Raw genomic sequence first — 20,319 nt, forward strand, 5'->3', positions numbered from 1 at the left:
TAGGTTTTCCCCCATTGTGCTCTAGGTTGAAGTCTTCCTTGATGACCTTAGCCACAGAACTTCAGGGTGGTCCAATGTTGTACGACTTGATTGAGGTAAGTCATCAGGAAGTTTGGTGTTGATAATTCTGTTAGCAACATGACACATGCCCACAGTAGGCATGAAAATAATGATGAAATATATACAGTGAAAATTGTTTAATCCAACATGCATCACAGAGCAACTTTGTATCGGAGCAGACAGGTTTTCAAATAGAACAGTGTAAAAAAAAAAATAAAGGAAAATACCAGTAGTAGCATAAAATCAAAGGTCGGGGTTCACAGTAAACAGATTGCACAGATTCTGAATTAGAGAGTTTTCACCATAAATTTGAAGGAAATGGAATGTTATTACTTTGACATTACGGTGAATATTACGAAAACTTTATTTTCGCATAATTTCATGTAATTCTTACAGATATTTGTGATTTGGTGATCTACAATACTTATGTTTTCCAGTTGGCCAAGGATAGCCTGACAGAAGGAAACATTCCCCATTGTCCGTGCACTATCTGCTATGAACATTTTCACGAGGGGGATGAATTCACGAAGACCACCTGTTACCATTACTTTCACTGCCAGTGTTTGTCTCGCTACATCAAGCATGTGCTGGAAACCATCCAACAAGAGAACCAGTCAAAGCCCACTCATCACGTAGGAGATGATGACAGCCAAACAAAGGTCTGTGTAGAAACCGGCAGTCTGTTCAGCTTTTGTTAACGGTTTACTTTTTCATCTCTAGTGACAGGAGTAAACTGTGAAGCTCACTCATCTGTAAAACCCGTTAATGAAAAATGGAAATGAACATATTGGATTAAAGTTGTTTGATAGAAAATTAAAAAAAAAATATACGCTATAATTAAAACTTAGCAAGTGTTTCTTTGAATACAAGTAGTAAGGCTATCTGAATGTAATTCTCTGGTTGTTAGGCCAATTTTCTCCAAAATAGATTCGAGAGGGAGGCATTTTATATATCATTTTCTTGGCAATAAAGTAGATGAGGGAGATATTTTTTTTTATTTTAATTTTCAAATTTTCTTTAAAATAAAGATAATTATTTTTATTCTTAGATATACTTTCCATATAAGATCAAAAGGTTTGCTTTATCCATTGCTTATCAGCTTGTGAACATCATAGGCAATGTCTTTGAATGTATTTTCAAACGAAGTAGTCAAAATCTCTTTGCAAATGGCTACCGGAAGTGATACTTGAGTACTAAACTGTGAAAAAATTAAATGAGGACAGAATTTTTTTTCCTGATTGCTCTACACAATACCAACTTTTTATTAAAAATACAATAAAATTAGCAATGCAGCTACCTCAAAACGGATGCATGCGGGCCTGAGAACCAGAATTTCAATTTTACATAGCCTAATCCAAAAGTCTATCTATAATATTACTTTTCTAAAGCATTGATTCAGGAACTTTATTTCTTTCCTTTGTAAGAGACCTCCAACATGAATATCTTTTGTAGGTTCCGTGCCCCGTGTGTCGTGAGGAGATTGAATGTAACAGTGACCTGCTGACAAGGGAGGTAACTCCTGAGGACCAGACGCAGTCCTTTGTCCTGACTGAGGAAATGAGGAGATGGCAGGAGGAGATGAGAAGGCTCCTCCACAGACAGAGAGAGAAGGGCGGGGTCATAAATGTGGAGGAGGAGAAAAACAGATTCCTCATCACAGAGGTAAAAAAAAATTATATATAGCAGTTCCTTATCACAGAGGTAAAAAAAATTATATATAGCAGTACAGTATTGATAGAGAGAGAAAGAGAGGGAGAGAGAAGGGTGGGGTCGTAAATTTTGAGGAAAAGAAAAACAGATTCCTCATCAAAGAGGTAAGTAAATATATAGCAGTCCTCTACTGATAGAAAGAAAGAAAGAGACAGAAAAAGAAGGGGATAATCCTCACAGACAAAAAGAGAAGGGTGGGGTCATACTGAAAATTTATCAACAGTAAAAATTTCCAGATTTGTGGTATTTTTAGTTTTCCTCAAAATCTTACAGCAAGACTGCAGGTCTGTGTGGAAATTGAAAGAGGTGCAAATAAATTTTGTTTTCCTTTATGTCAGTGGTAAGAAATATTCAATGTTTTTTATCTGCATTTTGCTGAAAATAATATATTTATTATATACCCCCTTTCTAGCTAAATATAGCAGAATAAAATAGAGATCAATTGTATAATATTTATCCATAAAACAAAGCATAATAACAAGGGACTTTTTAACGCGCAAGAAAAATAACATCACTCAGTTTCAGAGAGTGGTGATACGGATTCAGAAAACCACAGTGTGGTGACCCGGAAAATCAGATCAAACTCTGCAAAATTAACAGTAACAAAAACAAGGAAATTGATGGGTATATAATAATTTGTTTTCCTTTTAGTCAGTGGTAAGAAATATTAAATGTTTTTTATCTGCTTTTTGCTGAAAATAAAATTTTTGTTCTCCTTAGGATGATGTGGTAGAAATAAGCAACACTTCCAGCAAGGGTCGGGGGAGAGAGTCCCCAATCACAAAAGACACCGGAATCGGAAGCGCCCCTAGCAAGGGTCGAGGGAGAGAGTCCCAGGCCACAAAAGACGAAGGAATCAGAAACAAGCCTAGCAAGGGTCGGGGAAGAGAATTAGTGACAAAAGTCACAGAAAGACCTGCAAAATGCAAAGACCAGGGTAAATCAAAGGTAACTGTGATATTTGTAATTCTTATTCGGGCCAATGCTCTGATCGGCAGTATGACTTTTAGGGTCTGTGTTTCTATACTTTCCTAGCAGTCACTGAGAGAGACCAGTTTTAGAGCCAGAGTCCTTGCTGAGCAGATTCAGAAGCTGGAGAAGAGAAATGAGGAAAGACATACAGGATTCTCGGAGGAGTTTGAGGTACGAAAGAGTCATAGCAGTGCTTCTAGTTCTTTTAAATTTTTTCGTTATAATAGAAAAGAAAGATTAAAAAATTCATAGATTAAATTTGTTTTCCTAAACAGATTTACGAATTGAAATGATCACCCAGGGAATGAATGTTAATAATCTGACTCTAATAGTCTGGTGTCTTACATGGTCATATGGTGCACATTTAAAATCATGTACATTAGGAATATAAAAATATTGGAGAGGTTCAAAAAAAAAATTTCAAACTGCATATATACTGGTTTCTGGCTTCTCACTGAATACTAGTAATTTACTCACAGCATATAAAACCTTTCATATTTTTTAATCTTTAAGACTTTACACCCTGACTGATAGCTATTACACATAGGTAAAGATGGCAGAAGATTTAGACTGTTGAAACAAATCATTATAAATTTTCTCTATTCCTACAGGCCTTGAATCGGATGATGACTTCAGGAGGAAGCAAAAGGGAGGGACAGAGACCAGAAAATCATCATAAAAACAGAATCAAACACTTAGTGCCTTGTGAGTTCTCTAATTTAATCCTGGATTAATTGATTTTGTGAAAGTTCTCCTGGAAACATGTTCTTAATTGAATGTATAGATCATACATGTTAACTCTATCAAATTTAGGCGGGAGTATAACAATTCTATCCAGTGTTGATCTCCCGCCTACCGATTTAATTTTGTAAATCAATATTTCCCTATTTTATATAATTTTATATTCTAAAGTATTTTTGGTTCGCTTGGGTATCCATTTTTGAAGCCACTCTATATAAATCTGAGATATCTGCGTGATTTACTTGGAAGCATACAAACGCTTTTTTTGTAACTATGTGTACATAGATTTCAAGCACGAATTTGACAACGACAACAGCACAAGATTACCAGTGATTACATTGGTTACGATAAATTTAGTTAACATCACTGCCATGAAAAAGGAAATACAGCTTTTAAGAATTAGGTTAAAACGTTTGACATTGTGCCAGCTACATACAGGTAGGTTATAATTTTATCAATAAAGTCAATAGAGATCACTCGATTGACCTACATCTGTGCACAGTCTACATTCGTTTTCAATCATCGGGGAACATCTGTGCCAGCTACATTATATAATTAAAGATAGGAACTTGTTTTACATACAGGTAGGTTATAATTAAACCATGTCATCATCTGTTTTTGAACAACTGAATGAACATGTGCCAGAACATTCAGGTAGGTTATAATCAGGGTCAAAGATACATCTTGCCAGCTAAAAGGCTAAGTTAAAACAGACAATCTGTGCCAGCAAGATACAGGTAGCATGAAAATTATTTGAATTTGTACAATTTATGTCAAACTTAAGGTGTTTCTGTCTTCTTCTTTGCAGTTGATATTATTGATTAATTATTGTAGGTTTCATTTAAGGCTATATACATGTATATTACATGATATAATATCGATAACCCAAGCGCAAAACAACGCGTGCGCAATGCTATCGCTTTTGAGGTCTGAATCTCCCTATTTTTCATCACAATAGGTTAACATGTATGGTATACATTTGTGCCAGTACATACAGGTAATTATAATTATCAGGGCTGTACTAACATCTGTGCCAGCTACATACAGGTAGGTTATAATTACAGGGTCTGACTACATCTGTGCCAGCTACATACAGGTAGGTTATAATTAAAGGGTCTGACTACATCTGTGCCAGCTACATACAGGTAGGTTATAATTAAAGGGTCTGACTACATCTGTGCCAGCTACATACAGGTAGGTTATAATTACAGGGTCTGACTACATCTGTGCCAGCTACATACAGGTAGGTTATAATTACATTGATTGTGCCAGGGTCTGACTATCTGTGCCATCTGTGATACCCATACAGTTTATAATTAATGACATGTTGTGCCAGCTTTATGATTACAGGGTCTGACTACATTTGTGCCAGCTACATACAGGTAGGTTATAATTACAGGGTCTGACTACATCTGTGCCAGCTACATACAGGTAGGTTATAATTACAGGGTCTGACTACATCTGTGCCAGCTACATACAGGTAGGTTATAATTACAGGGTCTGACTACATCTGTGCTAGCTAGATACAGGTAGGTTATAATTACAGGGTCTGACTACATCTGTGCCAGCTACATATAGGTAGGTTATAATTACAGGGTCTGACTACATCTGTGCCAGCTACATACAGGTAGGTTATAATTACAGGGTCTGACTACATCTGTGCCAGCTACATACAGGTAGGTTATAATTACAGGGTCTGACTACATCTGTGCCAGCTACATACAGGTAGGTTATAATTACAGGGTCTGACTACATCTGTGCCAGCTACATACAGGTAGGTTATAATTACAGGGTCTGACTACATCTGTGCCAGCTACATACAGGTAGGTTATAATTACAGGGTCTGACTACATCTGTGCCAGCTACATACAGGTAGGTTACAGAGTTTGTCTTCACACGGCTATTTATGCACAGTGTTTATTGATATGCTATTTAAACAGTATGTTATTGTGTAGTTACTTTGAAAAAAGTATGACATTGTCATATTTGTTAAATCAGGAATTCTCTTCAAGCCTGAAATTAACTATGTCTACCAAATATTATTTCATTTCTAAGTGCCAGATACTAGGTTATAATTTCTTACTTTTTTTCAAGCAGAATTTTTTTTAACGTTTCCAAATAATTTATTCTACCAATAAGACTCTAATAAACTTATTGTCTTAGAATCTTTAATTACTGAGTATCAAAAACTGCTAACATTGGTGGTTATGGTAACAGATAAATGTAAAGTTCTTGATGAGGAATAACTAATCTCTACTGTAGGTGGTCAGTGAGGGTGATAGGCTGGACAGGGGGCGTGTCATCACTACCCAGGGGTGTCTCCCTGAGACCATGGGGGACTTCTGGAGAATGGTCTGGCAAGAAAAGTCACAAGTCATCGTCATGGCAACCAAGGAACAGGAAGATAACAGGGTAACTAGAAAACAATGCTTTTATTACTAAAACTAGAGGTACTGTGAGCAATGAGCTCACTAAATGATGCCCTCTCCCCCCACCTCACACATGATTAAAATTGCAAGAAAATAGTTATCACACCTCTTGTGTTCTCCTACTCTGCTCTGATTCCATACTTTCAAAATATGTCAACAGATAACCATGACGTCATCATTAGAATTTAATGTTTACCGATCCTGCATATATTTAGCAAGTAATGTACATGTATAATTATAAATACATAAGAGTTATCTAGCTTAAACCCTTGTATTTTCATTCAAAGGGCGACAAAACAGTTGTAACCCTGCATGCTGGCTTGCTCTTTTTCATTGTTATCTGAAGGGTGACAACAGTTGTCACCCTGCACGTGAGGGAGACATCATGAATTGTCACACCTCACGTGACATGCTCTAAACCAGTCAGATTGACTGTATAATTTTGAAGGATAATAATAATGATTATGTCTGTTGTAACATTACTGTTTTTAGGTCAAAGAAAAATCATATTCCCCGAGGGCTTCGCCCAGGAATATGATAAAGAAAAAGTTCATGGAGGGAAAAAACTACATTCATGCAATGAATTGTTTATTATACCGAAACAAGCAAAACCTTTGAAATAAACATAAACTTTCAAATTCAGCACCTCTCTCAAATTCATTTTCATTTTTTACGTAAAGTTACTATAAAACCCTTTGTTCAACACATTATCATCAGTTTTGTGACGTAAACCAGGCTATTGTGACGTTTACTTCTCTCGGGAGTTTTCGTTCAACGAACAGGAACTATATTGCGGGAAAATACACTAGGTGTTCCGAAGAGGTGGAATATGATGAAAAGCATGCCGACGGCCGGGAAATATGAAGTTTTACGGCCCGATCACGTGATATTTTGTCTGTTGTGACATTACTGTTTTTAGGTCAAAGTCGCATGTTATTGGTGTGATGCAGGGAAAGAAAAAGTTGTGGAGGGAAAAAACTACAAGTTCTTTATCAAGGGTAAAGCCGTCACTACACATAAAGACTACACCCTCAGGGAGATGGTGGTGTCCAAGTGTTCAACCGCAGACGCAGTGAGTTGTCCGTAAAAATACAGATATGCTCTATAGTTCTTTCTTAAGAGAATAGAAGATGTAGCAATCTGCTTTGCCCTATAGATAGAGGGGACCAGGTTAGTGTACCAGTTTAATTACATGGTGTGGCCAGATTTTGGAGTACCCAGAAACCCCAGCAGTATCATCCACTTCCTGGAAACGGTTAACATCAAACAAGAGGAACTATCAGAAGCTGGTCCTATGATCATCCATTGTAGGTCAGTGTAGAAATCATCCAGTCAATGAAGAAATCAGATAGAATATATGTTGGGTCCCTGAAAAATCAATCAATCAGCTGTAGGGTATGAAACATTTCGTTCTTTTATTATCAGAGTAAACAATGGAAGTCATTTTACAGTGAAGTTCTTCTCTACAATACTGATGGAAAAGTTAGAATGTCTATTTATAATAAAGTTTATTCTTGTCTACTCTGATGATTTATTACTCAGATTTGATGGGAATGCTTGTGAATTGATTTGATTTTCTTTGCAGTGCTGGTATTGGCCGGACAGGGACTCTTGTTGTCATAGAAACACTTATTTGGCAAATTAAACAACAAGGTAAGAAGAAGTTAATAAAGGAAAAAAACATTTATTATTTCCTTGGCCTTGTGTGGTGACTACTGTTTTAGTTGATTGTGTATAATCGTTCATCACGATATCCTTGTAGGTTTAGACTGTAACCTTGACATTCAGAAGTCTGTTCTCAAGATCAGATCCCAGAGACCTGGAATGGTACAGACGGAGTCCCAGTATAAGTTTATTTACAGAGCTGTTCTGTGTTACCTGCAGTCTCAGCCAGGATACACGCCTGAGCAGGTGAGAAAATAATAAATTTTGTGTCTCAGGTGAGACATTGACTGTTTCTTAAAATTTTCTGTCACCAATGTTTTTTTGTTTCTCACTTTAGATCAAAAGAAATTTTGATTGATTGTATTTGAATACAATTGAAAATTTGTCTCTGTAATACATTGTATATATACATGTATCGACATAAATGTCAATGATCTAATCATTTTCTGATGTAAATTTAATTTGCTTTCAAAGAATTTGTTCATTTTCTTTTTATTTTATCCAGTCCAGTAAAGAGGCATCTCCCAAATCAAGCACAAACTTATGTGACACTGAAAAGCCACAGAATGAGAAGTTCTTACGAAGGGAGCCGAGAGGTCGGGGTCGGGGTAAACAGTTTGGCTGGAGTGATAACAGAGTGGACAAAAATAGGAACGACAAGGATACAGAAAACTCTCATCAGCAAAAACAGGAGGATAAAGTCGTTAAACACTCAGCTGACTTCAACCATTCAGAAACTTTAGATAAGGAAGATATACCAGTGAAGGATCTATCTGTACAAAATCAGGAGAGGAAGGGATTTGGTAGACCCCAGTCATCAAAAGTGATGGAGAAAAACGGAGCAGAGCAAAACCACACAGAGAAAATAAAACTAGAGGAACAGATTTCATCTTCTAAAAAGGCACAGGATGGCCATGATGACTCTAGAGTGGAGAAAATTCAGGAGAGGAAACCAAAACAAGGGTTTGGGAGACCCAGATCAGGACAACAAGGAAGGTATGATAAAAGTCACAGACAGACAAACAGGCAGGATTCATCAAAAGATGAGTCAAGTTATGACCAGGAAGGTCATGATGAGGAAGATAATGATTTGAAGGGGTCGGATAAACAGATGGGAAATAGGAAAGGATTTGGAAAGCCACCAGTAATGGAGAGAAGTGAGGATGTTAAAGAAAGAGATGAGAAATCAGTAAGAAAGGACTATACAAGGAGAGGATTCGGAAAGCCTTCAAAAGATTCAAACAGAGGCGATGGAAGGAAGGACAAAAATAAAACCTGGGAGGACAGGGAACAAGAAAGACCAAGGTCCAGTGGTGGCCAGAGAGAATATTGCAGGAATAGTCCTAGAGAGAAGGAACAGCTACAAGGCTCAGCTAACACACAGAAAGAATACCGCAGAAATAGTCCTAGAGAGAAAGGTTCAGCTAAAACCCAAAGACCTTCAGGTGGTTCCAGGGACAGAGGAAAAACAGCAAACCAGGAGGGCAGGACTAAAGTTAAATCTGATAATGAACTTATAGAAACAGAAGCTAGTGAAGGAAAATCTGACAGAGATTTAAAGGAAAACTTCTCAGAGGCAGGTGGAAACCAAAAACAACAACCAGAGAAGAAATTAAGTAAACCACCAGGTTTTAATATAAGTGAGGCTGATACTGACCCAAAACGACAACCCCCTGAGAAATTGAGGACACCCCCAAGTTTTAATCTCAGTGGGCCCCCTTCATTTAGACCCCCTCCAGGATTTTCCAAATGTAGCTGATACTAGCTTTAATTAGGTTTTGATAATTGATGTAAAACTGTGATATTATTTATTTTAGCAATTTTCTTGGAAATGTTTCATATGATTTGTTGTAAGTGAATGTTTAATGAAGCTTTTGATCATGCAATAAAAATTTAGAGGCATTATATCAAAGTACACATTGAATCTGAGGGAAATATTAGGTAGGTGTACATTTTATTGAAGATTTTAATTGACGCAAGATAAGTCAACAGCTCTTTCAAAATATCTCATATATATATGGCATCATATACTGTGAAAGGTAAATATTTTAGATTTTCAAAGTTGATGGTCAACATTATGTGTTGGACCATAGCTAATAATTTTTGCTAAATGAAGTAACAGACTTCATGATTTTGGTCAAATGAACACACTTTTAAAATATTCTGTCCATTAGATGTAACTTGTACAGAAAAGCTCTTAAATGGAAAGAGTGAACATCCTTGATATTGTTTCCCAGAGTTTTATTGTTTACTCACCCATTTCAAAGGTTCAATTTGGCTGTTTTGATGGAGAGGTGCTGGTTGTCTATCGTTAGTCTGTCATTCATTCATTCATTCAAAGGGATAACTATAAGATAATCACATAAACCAAGCTAATTCAGACAATCTGTGTACCCCTCTTAAGGAAAAAGAAGAGCATATGCAGATCTCTGGGATTGAGGGCGGGGGTAACTTTAAAAAGGGCTGAGGAGGCCATAGGGAGTAATAGTCAAAAATTAAATAGCAAAAAACTCTGAAGTTTCTTCAGATATTGCCCCGAATCAGAAGTTTTACAATCAGACAGGATGTATGAATTTACAAGCATGGCCATTGGTTTCAAAATAAATAGGGGTCTTTCTTGGGTCCATAGGTAGTTGTGGTATAAGATTTAACTTGAAAAGATTAAAGGCTTCTCAGGGAAACAAAAATGTTCAAACAGACAGAATTATGACCTTGACCTTTAACATTTAAATCAATAGGGGGTCTTCCTTAGGTAATAGAGAGTTGTGAAAAATTCCTTTGCAAAAGCTTGAGATTTCACTCAGTTACATGCAGACAGACCGAAATTAATATCTTCCACTTACAGTGAAAGCAGGGGAACACCAAAATATTGTGTTGTCATTTAGAAATCATAAGAACCTCTGGACAAGGAATTAGAAAACTTTCATGAAAGCTTCCTTGTTTATTAGTTTCTTAATGTAAGCACAGCAGCAGGCCTATTATTAGTAAATATGAGAGATTCCTTATATAGTGCCAAATGGATAACAACAGGTGTCCTAATTTCTAACCATTCAAATCATTATAGACTGTGGAACATTGAAGAAATGAAGTAAAATGTATTAAAGATTATCAGGGGTATAGTTATCAGTCTAAGTGTTGAGTCCAACACAGATGACATCAGTGGGACAATCCATGACATCAGAGGGACAATCCAAAACAATGGAGGCAACACTGATGACAACAGAGGTACAATCCACTACAATGGAGGCAACACTGATGATATCAGAGGGACAATCCACTACAATGGAGGCAACACTGATGACATCAGAGGGACAATCCACTACAATGGAGGTAACACTGATGACATCAGAGGGACAGCACACTACAATGGAGGCAACACTGATGACATCAGAGGGACAATCTACTTCAATGGAGGCAACACTGATGACATCAGAGGGACAATCCACTACAATGGAGGTAGCACTGATCATATCAGAGGGACAATCCACTACAATTGAGGTAACACTGATGACATCAGAGGAACAACACACTACAATGTAGGTAACACTGATGACATCAGAGGGACAATCCACTACAATGGAGGCAACACTGGTGACATTAGAGAGACAAGCCACTACAATGGAGGCAACATTGATGACATCAGAGGGACAATACACTACAATGGAGGCAACACTGATGACATCAGAGGGACAATCCACATCAATGGAGGCAACACTGGTGACATTAGAGGGACAATACACCACAATGGAGGTGACACTGATGACATTGGAGGGACAATCCACTACAATGGAGGCAACACTGATGATATCAGAAGGATAATCCACTACAATGGAGGCAACACTGATGACATAAAGGGACAATCCACTACAATGGAGGCAACATTGATGACATCAGAGGGACAATACACTACAGTTGAGGCAACACTGATGACATCAGAGGGACAATCCACTACAATGGAGGCAACACTGATGACATCAGAGGGACAATCCACTACAATGGAGGCAACACTGATGACATCAGAGGGACATAACACTACAATGGAGGCAACGTTGATGACATCAGAGGGACAATACACTACAAATGAGGCAACACTGATGACATCAGAGGGACAATCCACTACAATGGAGGCAACACTGATGACATCAGAGGGACAATACATCAGAGGGACAATACACTTCAATGGAGGCAACACTGGTGACATAAGAGGGACAATACACTACAATGGAGGCAACACTCATGACATCAGAGGGACATAACACAGTACAATGGAGGCAACACTGACATGACATCAGAGGGACAATACACTACAATGGAGGCAACATTGATGACATCAGAGGGACAATCCACTACAATGGAGGCAACACTGATGACATCAGAGGGACAATACACTTCAATGGAGGCAACACTGGTGACATTAGAGGGACAATACACTACAATGGAGGCAACACTAATGACATCAGAGGGACATAACACTACAATGGAGGCAACACTGATGACATCAGAGGGTCATAACACTACAGTGGAGGCAACACTGATGACATCAGAGGGACATAACACTACAATGGAGGCAACACTAATGACATCAGAGGGACAAAACACTACAATGGAGGCAACATTAATGACATCAGAGGGACAATCCACTACAATGGAGGCAACACTAATGACATCAGAGGTAAAATCCACTACAAATGGAGGTAACACTGATGACATCAGAGGGACAATCCACTACAATGGAGGCAACACTGATGACATCAGAGGGACAATCCACTACAATGTAGGCAACACTGATGACATCAGAGGGAAAATACAGTACAATGGTGGCAACACTGATGACATCAGAGGGACAATACACTACAATGGAGGTGACACTGATGACATCAGAAAGACAATACACTACAATGGAGGTAACACTGATGACATCAGAGGGACAACACACTACAATGGAGGCAACACTGATGACATCAGAGGGACAATCCACTACAATGGAGGCAACACTGATGACATCAGAGGGACAATCCACTACAATGGTGGTAACACTGATGACATCAGAGGAACAACACACTACAATGTAGGTAACACTGATGATATCAGAGGGACTTTCCACTACAATGGAGGCAACACTGGTGACATTAGAGAGACAAGCCATTACAATGGAGGCAACGTTGATGACATCAGAGGGACAATACACTACAATGGAGGCAACACTGATGACATCAGAGGGACAATCCACATCAATGGAGGCAACACTGGTGACATTAGAGGGACAATACACTACAATGGAGGTGACACTGATGACATTGGAGGGACAATCCACTACAATGGAGGCAACATTGATGATATCAGAAGGATTATCCACTACAATGGAGGCAACACTGATGACATCAGAGGGACAATCCACTACAATGGAGGCAACATTGATGACATCAGAGGGACAATACACTACAGTTGAGGCAACACTGATGACATCAGAGGGACAATCCACTACAATGGAGGCAACACTGATGACATCAGAGGGACATAACACTACAATGGAGGCAACGTTGATGACATCAGAGGGACAATACACTACAATGGAGGCAACACTGATGACATCAGAGGGACAATCCACTACAATGGAGGCAACACTGATGACATCAGAGGGACAATACACTTCAATGGAGGCAACACTGGTGACATTAGAGGGATAATACACTACAATGGAGGCAACAATAATGACATCAGAGGGACATAACACTACAATGGAGGCAACACTGATGACATCAGAGGGTCATAACACTACAGTGGAGGCAACACTGATGACATCAGAGGGACAATCCACTACAATGGAGGCAACACTGATGACATCAGTGGGACAATACGCTACAATGGAGATAACACTGATGACATCAGAGGGACAACCCACTACAATGGAGGCAACACTAATGACATCAGAGGGACAATACACTACAATGGAGGCAACAATAATGACAACAGAGGGACAATACACGACAATGGAGGAAACACTGATGACATCAGAGGTAAAATCCACTACAATGGAAGCAATACTGATGACATCAGAAGGACAATCCACTATAAAGGAGGTAACACTGATGACATCAGAGGGACAATCCACTACAATGGAGGCAACACTGATGACATCAGAGGGACAATCCACTACAATGGAGGCAACACTGATGACATCAGAGGGACAACCCACTACAATGGAGGCAACACTAATGATATCAGAAGGATAATCCACTACAATGGAGGCAACACTGATGACATCAGAGGGACAATCCACTACAATGAAGGCAACACTGATGACATCAGATGACAATCCACTACAATGGAGGCAACACTGGTGACATTAGAGAGACAATCCACTACAATGGAGGGAAAACTGATGACGTCAGAGGGACAATCCACAACATTGGAGGCAATACTGATGACGTCAGAGGGACAATCCACTACAATGGAGGCAACACTGATGACATCAGAGGGACAATCCACTACAATAGAGGCAACACTGATGACATTAGAGGGACAAGCCACTACAATGGAGGCAACACTGATGACATCAGAGGGACAATCCACTACAATGGAGGCAACACTGGTGACATTAGAGAGACAATCCACTACAATGGAGGTAAAACTGATGACGTCAGAGGGACAATCCACAACATTGGAGGCAATACTGGTGACATTAGAGAGACAATCCACTACAATTGAGGGAAAACTGATGACGTCAGAGGGACAATCCACAACATTGGAGGAAATGCTGATGACGTCAGAGGGACAATCCACTACAATGGAGGCAACACTGATAACATCAGAGGGACAATCCACTACAATGGAGGCAACACTGATGACATCAGAGGGACAATACACTACAATGGAGGCAACATTGATGACATCAGAGGGACAATACAGTACAATGGAGGCAACACTGATGACATCAGAGGGACAATCCACTACAATGAAGGTAACAATAATGACATCAGAGGGACAACACACTACAATGGAGGCAACACTGATGACATCAGAGGGATAATACACTACAATGGAAGCAACACTGATGACATCAGAGGGACAACACACTACAATGGAGGCAACACTGATGACATCAGAGGGACAATCCACTACAATGGAGGTAACACTGATGACATCAGAGGGACAATCCAAGGTAACACTGAAGCCAACAAAGTCTCCCTCCAAGCAACAATCAATCTACATTGCCTGACACAGATAAGACCAAAACAAGGACCTGAAATTTTGCATTATTAACTTTTCCTAGAATTTTAGAATTTTATGATTTAAAGCCTTATATTATCAAAAATTGTAAAATGCAAGAACCCAATATACATAAACTAAAAATTAATAATTCATAGCTTATTTGAAATATCAACCTGTCTGTTACAGCTGTGTGCCAAAAGTGAAGATAATTTTATTTTTTTCTTTATATATTTCATTGAAAACAGTATTTTGTAAAATCGCTGGTATGACAACATTTCTTGAAAGATTTTATCAAAAATTTCTTGATATTCCAAGAAATTGTTGCAGTTAAAAAAAACAATAGTTTTTATCTGATAAGCATTGATATTTTTAAAATATTGTAATATAAGTGTGACATGAATTTTTAAGTCATATACTCACAATGAATTATAAAGTCAACATTGATTTTGAATTTTAGAACTGATGTTTAATGATGAACTATATTTTACTACATATTAAACGTGTAATGATCTTTCAAAGAAAGATATCTACACATTTTCTGGTTTAAGTACTGAAATAAATAATTAAATTGGACAAAAATTGACCATATACCTATGATTTTACAAAATGTTGTTTTCAATGAAATATATAGAGAAAAAATAAAATTATCTTCACTTTTGGCACGCTACTGTACATGAAACTTATGGAGATAAATAACAGTATTCAAGATCAAAAATCCATTAAACAATATACAAAAACACGGACCTCCAAAACATTGGGGATGGGATCAGGTGCCAAGAGTAAGCATTCACTGCCGACCGGTCACACCCGCCGTGTGCTCCTTGCATGATCGGGAAATAACGAAAAAATCCGTCATCAATTCAGTGTATAAATAATGGACTAACAATTAGTATGAAAAATGTCAGTCAAAATGTATATGTATATTTTCTACCAATATCAATAGGATGGTCTGTTCTCGAACCTTTTGCTTGACCCACGGTATTTTATACAGATATGACATTGTGATATACGTTTTATTTGTTTATGTACCTCATGTACGTATATCATTTACATGTACATGGTTTTGAGAGAATAAATTGCATGCAAGTCGAAAACATGCAAGTTTCTTAGTTAAGGTACAAAAATGATTGTAACATTGGAAATTATACTAGTACATCAAGGTTTTATTTTCTCTATTGCCTTGTCGTTTAGAAAACAATACAACCTATTTACAATGTAATTTGAAGAAAGAATATAAAATTTTATATCTCTTTAGGATTATGATATTTTCCCACGATTTTCCCCGTACACTCGGTGTACGTTGTTATATATACAAGTACTTGTTGTTGGATGTGAAGGACCTTTTGACAGCTTTTTTTCGTCAATTGACATAAAAATAATGACTGGTGCATGAAGTCAACTATTCTCCTGAGAGAAGTGGACAGGCTTTTGCCTACGTGGATGTAGGAGAAAGTCTGTCCACTTCTTTAATGAGAAAAGAAATCAAAAAGCAGTTCTGGCGTTCATGAAAGCTACTAGTTTAAACAAGCCAAGTTTCATAGGCATATGACCTACCTAGTTTGCATGGACACTTCTAAGTTATTGATGTTAATCCTTACATATTTATATTTTATTCAACTAAATGCTATATAATGTAGTTAAATATACGCATTTTGAGGAAAATAATTAAATTAATCATACGAAAACGGCTCTTTCAAACCTTTTTTTTAGACAACGAAACCACCCTTAGACTATCCGAGAAAATTTCGGAATCTGGAATTTTGTTTTTAAGCTATCAGCAACTAGAGGTACTGTGAGCAATGAACTCACTAAATGATACCCCCGCCTCCCATATGTATAAAATGGCAGTGTCCATGTTTTGCTATGAAACTCAAAATATGTTTCGGATCAAAAAGTAAAATAGTAGGTGCACAATGGCAATATGTAATAAAGATTCTGTGAAAGTTTCATCAAATTTCTTTCAGTAATATGAGAGATGATGCGGATAAGAGATGGGTACTCCAAAGCGTAACAGACGGACGGACGGGCGGATATACCTATTACTATATACCTTCCCGCTTTTCAAGCGGGGGATATAATAATGTATTCAGATTGCTTATACGCATAAAATTAATGTGAATCTCGCATCCATTGAATCTATAGCATCTTTCACATTCAGATGTTTTATGTTACCTGAGAGGGCATTTAATTCTCGTAGAACTTGACCCTTATGGTTAAAAATTTTTACAAAATTCCACTAGTACAACTATGCCATTGAATAAAACGTCGCATGATGTCTGCATTTTTTAACATTGCTGAAGTCAGCCAAAAATTGCAATTGAGTTCAGAAGAACGAGCAACTGCTATATGTTTATACCAACCGCTTGATAAGTGGGAGGGTATACTGTAATCGGTATGTCCGTCCGTCCTTCCGTCCGTCTGTTTGTTACGCTTTGGGGTACCCATCTTTTATCCGCAAGTCCGCTCATACCACTGAATGAAATTTGATGCTACTTTCAGAGAATCTGTATTACATTTTGCCATTGTGCACCTCCTATTTTACTTTTTGATCCGACACATATTCTGGGTCTCCACAACAAAACATGGACATTCCCATTTCATTCATATGGGAGGCGGGGGTATCATTTAGTGAGCTCATTGCTCACAGTACCTCTAGTTTATCGTTATCGAAGATTCGGGGGTATAGTTCTTTTGTTGTGGCCGTCGTCTGTCTGTCTAGCTGTCTGTCCGCAAAAACTTTAACCTTGCCCATAACGTTTGATTTAGTGGAGCTATGACTTTCATATTTGACATGTGTATTTCTTGATTGATTGATTGATTGATTGATTGTATACTGTTTAACGTCCCGCTCCAGAATATTTCACTGATATGAAGACGTCATCTTTGCCGGTGAAGGGCTGCAAATTTAGGCCTATGCTCGGCACTTACGGCCTTTGAGCAGGGAGGGAACTTTATCATGCCACACCTGCTGTGACAAGCGTCCGGGGCCTCGGTTTATACGGTCTCATCCGAAGGACCGCCCCATTTAGTCGCCTTTTACGACAAGCAAGGGGGTACTGAGGACCTATGCTAACCCGGATCCCCACGGGGATGTGTATTTCTTGTCACAGGAGTTTGACCCCTTTTTAATAACAATCCTTGATCATAACTTTTGAAGTGTTAAGGCTAGGGCTTTCATACTTCAACTATTTAATTCTTGATAAAAGACCTTTCATTGGATACCAACAATTTTGACCTTGACCTTGGAGTTTGATCTACTTAAAAAAAAAAATTAAGCCTGGCCATACCTTTTTGAACGAGTAGGACTAGGGCTTTCATATTTCACTTATAAATGTAATCCTTGTGATAAGACCTTTGTTTAGAAACCAACAACTATTGGCCCTCTGACCTTGACCCTAGAGTTTGACCTACCATTCAAAAACATTTCCATGGCTATAACAAATAAAGTGGTGCTAGGGCTTTCATATTTCACAACTGTAATTATTGTGAAAATACCTTCCTTTTGGGTACCAACATATTTAATTTGCTTTTAAGAAAAGTTCAATCTTTGCTACGTTACCATACGAGAGCATCAGTGTTTCAGAAATACATCTTGTCAGTCAAAAGCAGAAGGGTTTACAAAAAACTAAAAATTAACTCAGCACACTGTACGAGTATAGGTCGACTGAATTTCCTCGACAATACATTATATAGAAAATATACACTATCCTTGACCCAAGCGCTTATGGTAATATATGATAAGTCCTTCATTATCTGTTATAGATTTGTTCATTGTTATATATTATTTTAGAGTCATAGATATCTATGATTAGTTTAAGCATTATTTATTTATTTTGTCATTATCCATTATAAGTTCATCATTATCTATCATTGGTTTATCGTTATTTATCATGAGTTCACTTTTATCTATTATTCACTCATTGTTATAAATGATCAATTAATTCATTTATGATTCATACATAATAATTGTTATTTTATGATTTGTTCATTATCATGATAATTATCTATGATGATTGTTTTCAGTTCCCTGTTAATCTATACGTTCATTGATATTATTAATCAATTGATTGTTATTTAAATGTTCAGTTTATTATTATCTGTGATTTGTTCATCATTATCTAAGATTTGTTCATTATTTATTCATTATTGGTTTGTTCAATATTATCTATGATTTGTTCATTATTATCTTTGATTTGCTCATCATTATCTATAATTTGTTCTATATTATCTATTATTTGTTATTATCTATGATTTGTTATTATCTATGATTTGTTATTATCTATGATTTGTTCATTATTTTCTGTAGTCCATTATTTCATTGAATTGACTACGTATATTTTTCCGTTTTTTTCCCAATAAATGAAAAGTAGCACACGGCGGGTGTGATCGGTCGGCAGGGGATGCTCACTCCTCCATGGCATCTGATCCCACCTCTGATGTTTTAGAGGTCCATGTTGGGACCGCTCTTATTTTGTATTGTTCATGAGCTTTTGATCTTGAATACTGTTCGTTATCTCCATTTGTTTCACTGTAATTTTTCATTATTATCTATGATTCATTATGAGCTATGATTTGCTCAATATTATCTATGATTTCTTATTAATATATCTATGATTTATTCATCATTATCAATGATTTGTTTATCGTTTATTACTATCTATGATTTGGTAATTGTTATTTATCATTTGTTCATTATTTTCTCTGATTTGTTATTATCTATAATTTGTTATTTCTCACTATGATTTTATCATCGCTCAATATTATCTATGATTAGACTTTATATACAATATGTAAGGTCAGTTCGGAATGACTGACCCATGAAACGTCTTTGTGATCAAGGTTTATCAGCCTCTCGAATGAAAATTTCGAAATGAATTTTTGGGAAGTTTATCTATTTATTTTTTAACATAAACCGTTGACTTGTAGCTTGATTTCGTCGAGTACTGATATCGAAATTACAAAATGAACACAAGTAAGCATTGATACTAAATAGTGATACTGAACTCTGGGCTGATATTCCGATAACCCTTTAATACATGCTAGCCTTTAATCTAGATAAAAGTAAAACTACGCAGTAAGAAGTACGCAGATGATATTAAGTGTAATGAAACACTTCCTCATTGATGGTTTATCTGGGAAGATTTATACTCCAGTAATTACTTTGTTCTGTTTCCCTCTACATGTCTGTCGTGCTGTATCCAAGTAAAAATCTACAAATTAAGGACAAACATCAAATCACAATGCACATTATCAAAGCACTGGCCACTTCCCTTCCGAGTATACTTTGCCGTAAGCTTGATACTTTTAAAAGACTTTAAAGAACAAACGTGTTGTGAACAGCTAGGAAAACACGAGAGAAAACACCTCAATTTAAGAAGCTTTCATTTAAAACCTAAATTAAAAAAATTATATGGGTTTGTTTTGCAGTGATTTCCCTTTACTTTTTGTTTTTAAATAAGATATCTCCTGGCTGTCACTGTAAATATACATATATACGAGTATGTATTTACCAGTGAGTAAATTTGATATC

General features: G+C 37.2%; 2 protein-coding genes across 2 annotated transcripts in view; one reads left to right on the top strand and one right to left on the bottom strand.

Moving 5' to 3' along the window:
- Positions 1-9,475, top strand: part of LOC134267865 (uncharacterized) — a 40,786-nt gene extending 31,311 nt beyond the window's left edge. Inside the window, exons 13-25 of the mRNA XM_062750073.1 lie at positions 26-95; positions 498-719; positions 1,513-1,722; positions 2,491-2,718; positions 2,806-2,913; positions 3,354-3,455; positions 4,633-4,677; positions 5,746-5,895; positions 6,832-6,984; positions 7,069-7,223; positions 7,498-7,565; positions 7,675-7,823; positions 8,083-9,475. Coding sequence (XP_062606057.1) covers positions 26-95; positions 498-719; positions 1,513-1,722; positions 2,491-2,718; positions 2,806-2,913; positions 3,354-3,455; positions 4,633-4,677; positions 5,746-5,895; positions 6,832-6,984; positions 7,069-7,223; positions 7,498-7,565; positions 7,675-7,823; positions 8,083-9,336 — 2,914 coding nt within the window. The 3' untranslated portion in view covers positions 9,337-9,475. The remainder of the gene's footprint in view (positions 1-25; positions 96-497; positions 720-1,512; positions 1,723-2,490; positions 2,719-2,805; positions 2,914-3,353; positions 3,456-4,632; positions 4,678-5,745; positions 5,896-6,831; positions 6,985-7,068; positions 7,224-7,497; positions 7,566-7,674; positions 7,824-8,082) is intronic.
- A 1,230-nt stretch (positions 9,476-10,705) lies between these two features.
- LOC134267866 (uncharacterized) lies at positions 10,706-11,778 on the bottom strand. The gene is made up of 2 exons (XM_062750074.1): positions 11,483-11,778; positions 10,706-11,441 (listed from the first exon to the last, which is right to left on the bottom strand). Exons 1-2 carry the CDS (start codon positions 11,776-11,778, stop codon positions 10,706-10,708), a joined length of 1,032 nt encoding a protein of 343 aa, XP_062606058.1.
- Between the last annotated feature and the right edge of the window lie 8,541 nt (positions 11,779-20,319).

This window comes from Saccostrea cucullata, unplaced genomic scaffold (genome assembly GCF_032062105.1).
Source record: "Saccostrea cucullata isolate Sc308-1 unplaced genomic scaffold, CSIRO_AGI_Scuc_v1 ctg541, whole genome shotgun sequence".
Classification (NCBI taxonomy): Eukaryota; Metazoa; Mollusca; class Bivalvia; order Ostreida; family Ostreidae; genus Saccostrea; species Saccostrea cuccullata.